Here is an 11,602-nt window from a genome sequence, read left to right as displayed (position 1 = left end):
CGCATATAGTTAGCATAAAAAAACACATAACCCTAAACCAAACTCTAACTTTAAACTTAACACTAACCACAACTAACCCAAACTAAAACACGAACACAAAAACAAAAACAAACCCAAACAAAACAATTGTACAAATCATTAAGGGAGTATGTAATTGTATATATGTGTTCATTAGTTTACATTTGTGATCTATTTATTTACATTATTAATAAGTAAAAAGCGAATACTATATCCACATTTCTTTATTCTTGCCAGCTTCCTGTTTTAAAAATGCATGCCTCTTATAAAAAGTAATTAATTGAGACAATGGGGCATTATTTATTACCGTAACCAAATTATTGTGTTCTACCATTTGCTTGTTAATTGACATGTATTACTCTTAATTTTATTTAGTATTAATCCTATCCATAGCTTTATAAATATTACAATGTATTTTAATATTCAACTGTTTGTTGCAGGCGGAAAAAAACTGTATATACAGATCAAGAGAGAATACAAATTGAGTGCAATTGTATGCGCACATAAATTCTATGAAATCGTCATTGTTGTTAATGTATATACGAAACCTGAATACATTTCAAATATCAATTACGCACGTTGAAGCTTCAATTCAAAATATAAAGAGCGATAATTTGTTTCAAAATCGATAAGAAAACGACGATAACATTTATTTTGTGCATTATGTGGATTAATATTTTGAGGATAATTACATGCTTTCTTTGAACAGTATTACTGAAGCATGTAATTATCAAGATGGTTAACAGCACATTTTCTCTGTTATAACATTATAACAGTATACAAAATATTGATTTGGACTTGATAACAATAATACACATCTAAAAATGGTTGCAGAAAAAAAGGTAAGCCTAGATGAAACAAATAAAAACGAAAACAATTCTCTGCTCGTCGCTGCGTCATGCGGTCACACAGAGGTTGTTGAATTGTTAATAAATAATAAGGCTGATATTACCGAAACAAATGCATTGGGAAGAAATGCGCTTATGGAAGCTTCCTATAATGGACATACATCAACGGTAAATTTTTTATTGACAAAATATGTTGAAAAGAATCAAAAGGATAAAAATGGAAACACAGCTGTTTTATTAGCTTGTAAAAGAGGACATTTGGGAAGCTTAAAAGCATTATTTAATAATTCTGCGAGTATTTCAGATGTTGACAACTCAGGATTTAATGCTTTACAATTAGCAGCGTCTGGTGGCCATGTTGAAGTTGTTCGCTTTTTATTAGATAATAATGTTGACATTCATTATGTTAATACATCTGGCAGAAATGCGATAATGGAGGCGGCTATAAATGGACACACCGAAACTGTTAAAATTTTGCTGACAAAAAATGTGGATGTAAATCTGAAAGACAATAATGGATCTACAGCGCTATTATTAGCAACTGAGCAAGGTCACCTAACTTGTATTAAATTATTGCTAAAAAGTAAGGGGAATTTATATGCTGTAGACAACAAAGGATGCGACGCTTTGCTGATAGCTGCCCGTGAAGGCCACACCGAAATCGTCTGCTTTTTGTTGGAAGAAAAACCTAATATTGAAGCAGTAGATAACCTGGGTCTTAATGCGCTAATGTATTCCTCGTATATGGGACATGTTGATATCGTTAAGATTTTGTTGACGCAGTCGATTAAAGTCTGCGAAAAAAATTCAATGGGTACAAACGCTTTGTTACTTGCTTGTTCGAAAGGACATTTTAAAATTATGGAATTATTGCTTCAAAATAATGCAAATATCTTTGATGTTGACAATAATGGAAACAATGCTTTAATGCATGCTGTAAAATCAGGTCATACAAACGTGGTTAAATTTCTCTTAGATAGAAATGTTGATGTAAACTTTATCAATAATAATAATGGTTTAAATGCTTTCATGGTAGCTGCTTTTATGGGACATTTTGAGATTGTTGAATTTTTATTGACAAAGTCGGTTGACATCAACATAAAGAATAAAAGAGGTACAACAGCAATGCTACTTGCTTGTTCAAAAGGACACGTGGAAATTGTAAAATTATTACTACAACATAAATCCAATTTGTATGATGTTGATAATAATGGAAACAACGCTTTCATACATGCTGCTAAAGGTGGACATACAGAGATGCTGAAGTTTTTGTTAGAGCAAAATAAAGAAACATGTGAGTCTAAGAGCAAACAAATCTTTGATGGTCCTTGCTATTTTCAACAAGATGGGTTTTCAAAAAGACAAACTTTAAATATTAATGAAAAGAATGTTGATGGAGTAACTGCTTTACTATGTGGTTGTAGAAAAGGACATTTAGAAATTGTAAAATTATTGCTTCATCATGGAGCAAATGTATCTGATGTTGAAGTAAATGGAAAAAATGCTTTGCTACTTGCTGCAATAATGGGGCACAAGGAAATTGTTCAGCTTCTTTTAAGTGAATATGGTGAAATTACCAATGTTCACAAATTTGGTAGCAAAACCTTAATGGCTGCTTCCTTTATGGGGCATGGTGAAATAGTTAATATTTTATTGCAACATTCGATTGATATTGATTTGCCTGATAAAAATGGATCTACTGCATTATTGATTGCATGTTATCAAGGACATTTGAATGTTGTAAAAATATTACTTGCACATAATGCTAGTCTGTCTGTTGTTGATAGAGACGGGTATAATGCATTACTTTGTGCCACAACAGGGGGTCATTTAGATGTGGTTAAATTTCTGTTAGACCAATGTGCAAATATGAACCCAATTGATAAACTGGGTATAAATGCGCTTATGATAGCTGCATTTATGGGGCATTTTGAGATTGTTGATTATTTGTTTACAAAATCATTTAATGTTAACGAAAAATGTAAAAGAGGCACAACAGCATTACTACTTGCTTGTTCGAAGGGCCATTTGAGAACTGTTGAGCTACTACTAAAGCATAATGCCAACTTGTTTCATGTAGACAATAAAGGAAACAACGTCTTAATGCGAGCTGCACAAAGCGGTTGCATAGAGTTGATAGAGCTGCTGATGCATGAAATAGAAGTTTCGTTAAACAATATTCAAACAAATACGATAAATAATGATCAAATAAAGTGCTGTGACGAAACAGATGCTTATGTATGTAAAAAGCATTCAATTATAAATCAAAAGAATGTCTATGGTGTTACTGCATTATTATTTGCCTGCACAAAAGGTCATTTTAATATCGTACAATTACTGTTTCAATATAATGCTAATCTGTATGATGTTGATAATGATGGAAACAATGCATTAATTAGAACGGCACAAGGAGGGAACATGGAGTTAATGAAGTTCCTTTTAGATATGAATACATATGTTATTTCTAATGACTCAAGTTTAACAACTCCGCTTCCGTGCACAACATGTAAGTGCTCACCCCAAAACATAGACAATCTATCGAAAAATGCCTTGAACATAAACGAAAAGAATAAACATGGTGTTACTGCCTTATTACTGGCTTGTTCAAAGGGACACGTAAAAACAGTAGAGTTATTGCTGCAACATAATGCGAATTTGTTTGATGTTGAAATAAATGGAAATAATGCTTTACTTCTGGCTGCAAAAATGGGTCATACAAAAATAATTGAGATTCTCTTAGACAGAAATGTTGAAATAAGCTATGTGAATAAATTTGGAAGAAATGCTCTAATGGTGGCTTCTTTTTTAGGGCATCTTGAGACTGTGAAACTTTTGTTGACAAAATCATTCAATATTAACAACCAGGACAAAAACGGTTTCACCGCTTTGCTGCTTGCTTGTTCTCAAGGGCATGTCAAAATTGTAGAGTTACTACTACAAAATAAGGCTAGTCTAAATGACGTTGATATTGACAGAAGCAACACTTTAATTCGTGCTGCACAAGGCGGACATATGGAGGTGCTGCAGTTTCTATTAGATAAAAATGTTCAGTTGAACTCAATAAATAAATTTGGAAGAAATGCTTTTTTGCAAGCTGTATTTATGGGACAGGCTGAAACAGTAAGCGTTTTGCTGAGAAAAACGAAGGAATTCGTCCTAAACCATGAGAATTTAGTTGCAGCAACATTACTTTCTTGTAGACTAGGGCATCTCCAAGTTGTGAAAACCTTAGTTGAACACAATGTAAACTTGAATTGTGTTAACAGTGACGGGTCTAATACATTACTATTAGCTGCCTCTGGTGGTCATACAAATGTGGTTACTTTTCTGTTAGACAATAATGTTGATATTCGTTTAGTAAACAGATTTGGTAGAAATGCGGTCATGGAAGCTGCTTTAAACGGACACACCGAAACTATTAAAATGTTGCTGACAAAGAAATTTAATGTAAATCAGAAAGACAATAATGGATCTACAGCGATTTTATTAGCCAGTAAGCAAGGGCACCTACATTGTATAAGGTTATTGCTAAAAAATAACGCACACTTAAATGAAGTAGATAATAAAGGATGCAGCATATTATTAAACGCCGCTTGGGGAGGACATCCAGAAATAATAACTTTTTCAATGGGCCAAAATTTTGACATTAACTCAGTTGATATGCAAGGTTTTAATGCGCTAATGATTAGTTCTTATAAAGGTCATGTCAATACCGTTAAGTTTTTATTAACAAAGTCCATTGACATACATAGCAAGTCTAAAAGTGATTCTACGGCAATCTTGTTGGCTAGTGCGCAAGGACATGTCCAAATTGTTAAATTACTACTTCAACACAATGCAAGTTTGTTTGATGTTGATAATGACGGAAACAACGCGTTACTACTTGCTGCCAAGTATGGTCATACAGAATTAGTTCAACTTCTAGTGGACAATGCTGGTGCTATTGACACGTTAAATATTTTTGGAAGAAATTCACTAATGGAAGCCGCATTAAATGGACATACGGATATAGTTAAATTCTTTTTAGCTAAAGACATTGACATCAACCTCAAAGATCTCTCTGGGTGTTCCGCATTACAACTGGCGATTAGAAACAATAACATGAAAACTGTTGAATTGTTACTAGAACATCACGCAAGGCTGCAGGATATTAAAACATTATACTTAAAAGAGAGTATGCTATTTTCAACAACTTATCAAGAAATTGATTTTAAACAAATGGTCAGACATCTAAACAATTGGAAACATTTGGATGCAACGTTACTGTTATACCGTTTTCAGATTATTTCCGCTGGTAAGTTTTCTTTTTAATGGATTAAGTTTTTTTCTTAAATCTGTTTATTTTTATTCATATTACCTTTCCTGCTGTTTTTCTCATTCTCAAAACCATATATATATATATATATATATATATATATATATATATATATATATATATATATATATATATATATATATATATATATATATATATATATATATATATATATATATATATATATATATATATATATATATATATATATATATATATACATATACGTATATACATATGTATATGTATATGTATATGTATATGTATATGTATATGTATATGTATATGTATATGTATATGTATATGTATATGTATATGTATATGTATATGTATATGTATATGTATATGTATATGTATATGTATATGTATATGTATATGTATATGTATATGTATATGTATATGTATATGTATATGTATATGTATATGTATATGTATATGTATATGTATATGTATATGTATATGTATATGTATATGTATATGTATATGTATATGTATATGTATATGTATATGTATATGTATATGTATATGCATATGCATATGCATATGCATATGCATATGCATATGTATATGTATATGTATATGTATATGTATATGTATATGTATATGTATATGTATATGTATATGTATATGTATATGTATATGTATATGTATATGTATATGTATATGTATATGTATATGTATATGTATATGTATATGTATATGTATATGTATATGTATATGTATATGTATATGTATATGTATATGTATATGTATATGTATATGTATATGTATATGTATATGTATATGTATATGTATATGCATATGCATATGCATATGCATATGCATATGCATATGCATATGCATATGCATATGCATATGCATATGCATATGCATATGCATATGCATATGCATATGCATATGCATATGCATATGCATATGCATATGTATATGTATATGTATATGTATATGTATATGTATATGTATATGTATATGTATATGTATATGTATATGTATATGTATATGTATATGTATATGTATATGTATATGTATATGTATATGTATATGTATATGTATATGTATATGTATATGTATATGTATATGTATATGTATATGTATATGTATATGCATATGCATATGTATATGTATATGTATATGTATATGCATATGCATATGCATATGCATATGCATATGCATATGCATATGCATATGCATATGCATATGCATATGCATATGCATATGCATATGCATATGCATATGCATATGCATATGCATATGCATATGTATATGTATATGTATATGTATATGTATATGTATATGTATATGTATATGTATATGTATATGTATATGTATATGTATATGTATATGTATATGTATATGTATATGTATATGTATATGTATATGTATATGTATATGTATATGTATATGTATATGTATATGTATATGTATATGTATATGTATATGTATATGTATATGTATATGTATATGTATATGTATATGTATATGTATATGTATATGTATATGTATATGTATATGTATATGTATATGTATATGTATATGTATATGTATATGTATATGTATATGTATATGTATATGTATATGTATATGTATATGTATATGTATATGTATATGTATATGTATATGTATATGTATATGTATATGTATATGTATATGTATATGTATATGTATATGTATATGTATATGTATATGTATATGTATATGTATATGTATATGTATATGTATATGTATATGTATATGTATATGTATATGTATATGTATATGTATATGTATATGTATATGTATATGTATATGTATATGTATATGTATATGTATATGTATATGTATATGTATATGTATATGTATATGTATATGTATATGTATATGTATATGTATATGTATATGTATATGTATATGTATATGTATATGTATATGTATATGTATATGTATATGTATATGTATATGTATATGTATATGTATATGTATATGTATATGTATATGTATATGTATATGTATATGTATATGTATATGTATATGTATATGTATATGTATATGTATATGTATATGTATATGTATATGTATATTGTGAGGGTGTCAGGAATCCCAAAGAAAGCACAACACGATACTATTATAAAATTCTTTATTTCACCATCTCCCGTCCTCCGGTCACAAAATACACCTCCTTGCTTTGACACTCAACCTTCAACTGTCTTCCGCATTCCTACACACCACCTTTCTCCCACTCACAACACAGCCACTGTCACCCGACCAGTCGCTTCCCTTGTACCCTCGTTCACTCCGTACAACAACAAACACATCAACACACCCGGCCTCGCATCTCACTACATGATACATACACACACGCAGTGATCCGTTCCACGTATTCACCTTTCATACACATCACATCACCACATACCCTCCATCTGTCCCTAGCTGATGCAATCAGCGGAATTATCAAAAAAAACAACAAACAAAAAAAAGAAAACCAATAACTCCACACATTATGTATATATACATAACTACGATGTTAACAGCCGCAATAGGACTGTTAAGTGATCTCTCCACTGACTTTCCGTAAGTCTGTAGTACACCGAGTGGACGCACCATATCAAACTTGTACTCTGTAAAATACACCTAGTACAAAAACATGGCATCATGTACATATTACATTCAAGGAAATAGCTACATAGTAACCCTATATAGAACATTTGAAATATGTTAAAACATCACACACAAACGACAACCGATCGTTGACTCGGCACCACCCGTAGCATACTTTTGTTGGGTACAATCCGCCTTCAGCCTCTGTAAGAATATCATCATTTACATTTCTCGTATATAACAATTAACAATAAACACAGCAAACATACATACGAAGGAAGCTTAACAAAAGGATACCGGCACTTGTTTTGACTTTGGATATGACGTCGATTTTTCTCTCCTTCGGTACAACTTGTGGAAAGACGCCATGCTACACAATGTAAATGGTAGAACGAATGTCTGACACGTGGGTTACTTACAGCTGCATTAGAAACATAGATTTGTTTCTCTCCCGATATCTGTCCATAGCTGATGTACTCAGCGGAATTAACATACAAAAAACACCAGACAACACAAAAAAAAAAAAAAAAAAAACAGATCATAGACTCGGTACAGCTAGTCACACCTTTAAGTCTCTTGAATTACATTCTCTTCGTGTTACAACACACTTGTGACTGGCGTCTAATCTGCTGGTTGAAGGGTATAGAGTTATAGTCTGCCACCCTAAGGTTTCAAGTACGTTTATACAGAACCAATGTGGTCTCTTAGTTGCGGGATAACAAATCAGCAATCCGATTTTGTGCGCCTGGAATCGGGACTATGTCGAAGTGGAAGTCTTGTAGCATCAATGACCAATCTAGCGTTCGCTAATTTCTTTGTTTTCAGTGCTTGTAAGGGTGCATGGTCCGTCTGTAACTTGAAATGGGTTCCTGCTAGGTATCTTTCCAGTTTCCTGATTGCCCAGACTATTGCTAGGCACTCTTTTTCTATGACCGCGTAATTCTTCTCAGATGGCGTCAGTTTTCTACTGATGTACTGCACCGGTAGAGTTTGGTCGCCACGTTGCTGCAGTAGGCATGCACCAATTCCAACCGAGGAGGCGTCTGTTGTTAAGATAAATGGTTTCTTGATGTCTGGTAGACTCAAGATTGGCTCTGACATAAAAGCTTGTTTTATCCAGTTAAGTGCTTGGTCACAACGTGCATTCCAGTTTATTTTACCCTTGTTGGGTCCCTTTGTAGGTTTTGTCAAATTAGTTAATGGTTCCATGATGGTGGCAAAGTCAGGTATAAATTTTCGGTAGTAGTTGCATAGCCCGATAAGGCTACGAACTTCTTTCATCGATTCAGGAATTTTTATTTCCAGTATCCTGTTTACAGTGTCTGGGATTGGTTTTTGCTGACCATGTGCGATTTTATAACCAAGGAATTCTATTTCCTCCATTCCTATTTCCACTTTGCTAGGTCTTGCTGTCAGTCCGTGTTGCTTCAGACGTTCTAGCAACGTTCCAAGTCCCTTTACATGATCCTGCCACGTCTCATGGAACAGACAAATATCGTCTATGTAGGCGATAGTGTCGTCCCTTCCTTCTAAAACCCTTCTCATCAGTCTATTGAATGTAGCGGGTGCATTTATCAGTCCAAAACTCATATATTTCCACTGGAATAGACCAAACGGCGTTATGAATGCCGTAAGATGCCTTACGTCTTTCTTTATGGGGATCTGCCAGTATCCACGCGTCAGATCTAGTTTCGTAAAATATCTCGCATTCGCGAGCTTGGCGAATAGTTCCTCTGGGTTTGGCATCGGCTCGGCATCTGCAACGGTGATGCTATTTAGTTGCCGATAGTCTACACATATTCTGATTTCATTTGACTTCTTTTTAACTAGTACAATAGGTGCCGCATACGGGGAGTCCGAGTGTTCTATAATTCCTGCTTCCAACAGTTCATTGATTTGTCTCTGTACCTCCTCTCTATAATGGAGGGGGACGTTATACGGTCCAACTTTGGTGGGTTTTGTTGATGTCAGTTTAATGTCGTGAACAATAGTGTTTGTTTTGCCTGGTTCCGCGGATAACGTTTCACCTAATTCTTCAATCAGCAGTTTGATTTCTTGTTTTACCTCAGGGGGTGCCTCTCCGATCTTAATATCTCGCCAGGATTCCAACTTATCGGGGAATGTCTGAATTGTGTCATTCAGTTGTGTCCCATCTTCTTCATGTATGATAGCACAGTTTATTATTTCCGGTGTTTGTAGTATCTCAGGTCTCAGTGTAAACGGGCTCAATATGTTCACATGCAGGACTTTTTTTCTACCGTTTATCTCGACCTCATAGTCCACATTTGTCACTTTCTTAGTGATATTAAATGGCCCGCGCCATGCCAATTGTAGCTTATTTTGTTTGGAGGGTAGCAATACCCTGACCTGTTCCCCTACCGCGAATTCTCGTAATTTTCTCTTTCTGTTCCATCGACATCTCGCCATTTCGCCACTTTCTTGTAAGGCAGATTTCGCCTCTTGGCATGCTTTTATGATATTTTCTCTGACGTCAATAATTTTTTCATATGTTGTTCTAGTTTCATGGTCAATATCTTGTTTGTACAGTAGAGACTTCATTATATCCATAGGCCCTCGGGGTTTGGTGCCGTAAACTAGTTCGAACGGTGAAAACCCCGTGGACGATTGAGGTATCTCTCTGTATGCGAATAGAATGCATGGTAGCATAGTATCCCAGTTTTCTGGATTCTTGGTACTTACTTTGGCAAGTAGAGCCTTGATGGTACCGTTTAAACGCTCACATACCCCATTGCTTTGAGGATGATATGGTGTCGTAAATGTTTGTTTTATGCCGAGTATACTTGTAAATTGTCTGGTCAAATCCGAAGTGAACTGTGGCCCTCGATCCGACAAGATTTTGTCCGGGAACCCTGTCCGTGCGAATAAACTGAGTAGCGCACTGGCGATGTCTTCTGATGTGGTAGTTTTTAGTGGGAACGCCTCCGGCCATCGTGTTGCTATGTCCACCACAGTTAGGATATACCGATGTCCCCGTTTCGATGGGGTGTGCATAGGTCCTATCAAGTCAATCGCTATCTTCTCAAATGGCTTGCTTGCCAAATCTGTTGGTTGGAGTGGCGCTGCAGGTGGTTTGCTAGTATCCTTGTTTCTACATATTTGGCAAGATTTCACATATTCTGTAATGTCCTTGTCCATGCCAGGCCAGTAAAAGGCTGTCTCAATTCTTTGTTTCGTTTTTTTTCTCCCCATGTGCCCTGCCAGGGCTAAATCGTGCGCCTGGTGTAAGATGTGTCTTCTGTATTTCAGGGGTGTCACCAGTTGTTTAACCTCATTGTTATGTTTCCTGAATCTTCTAATCAGGGTATTATCTTTAACGAGAAATGAGTGCTCACTGTTTTTTGCTATCGTTACTGACATCTTCCGTGCCAATTTGAACACTTTTTGTAGCGTTACATCCTGTTGCTGTTCTTCTTGGAACTTTTTTGGTACCCATATATTGGTCACTGCCGACTCATTGTCTTCAGGGTTTCCGACATCCACTTTACTCGTATCCAGTCCTGCTTGTTCAACCTTTTCCCTTTTCTTTGATTGTGCCCTTGTTTCTGCCACTTGTATTAGTTCTCTGTTGACCCAATGTTCTACCTCCTTTGGTGGCATGGTTTCTTCGCCGGCAACGTTACCGATAATCAGATCATATGTGCCCCTTTCGAACACTAAGGCCCTGACTTGCCCTGACAGATATGGTGATTTAATGTTTATCAGCGCTACTGGGTGACTGATGACCATGCCGCCAAATACTTCTACCAATCTGTTTTCACCGGTATATTGGTTCTGTTCTACGTAATCACTTCTTACCGCTATCGTCGAGCAGCCTGTGTCCCTAATC

At 34.1% G+C, this 11,602-nt stretch overlaps 1 protein-coding gene across 1 annotated transcript; it reads left to right on the top strand.

The window, feature by feature from the left end:
* The first annotated feature begins 842 nt into the window (after nt 1-842).
* LOC131927924 (ankyrin repeat and KH domain-containing protein mask-like) lies at nt 843-5,164 on the top strand. Its single transcript, XM_059283800.1, has 3 exons — nt 843-860; nt 1,068-5,040; nt 5,148-5,164. The coding sequence occupies exons 1-3, from the start codon at nt 843-845 to the stop codon at nt 5,162-5,164; spliced, it is 4,008 nt and encodes a 1,335-aa protein (XP_059139783.1).
* The last annotated feature ends 6,438 nt before the right edge of the window (nt 5,165-11,602 follow it).

The sequence above is a fragment of the Physella acuta genome, unplaced genomic scaffold, assembly GCF_028476545.2.
Source record: "Physella acuta isolate Inbredline_101_S28 unplaced genomic scaffold, ASM2847654v3 ptg001447l, whole genome shotgun sequence".
NCBI classification, from domain to species: Eukaryota; Metazoa; Mollusca; class Gastropoda; family Physidae; genus Physella; species Physella acuta.
The sequence above is the reverse complement of the archived record's forward strand: the minus strand, read 5'-3'. Positions and strand labels throughout refer to the sequence as shown.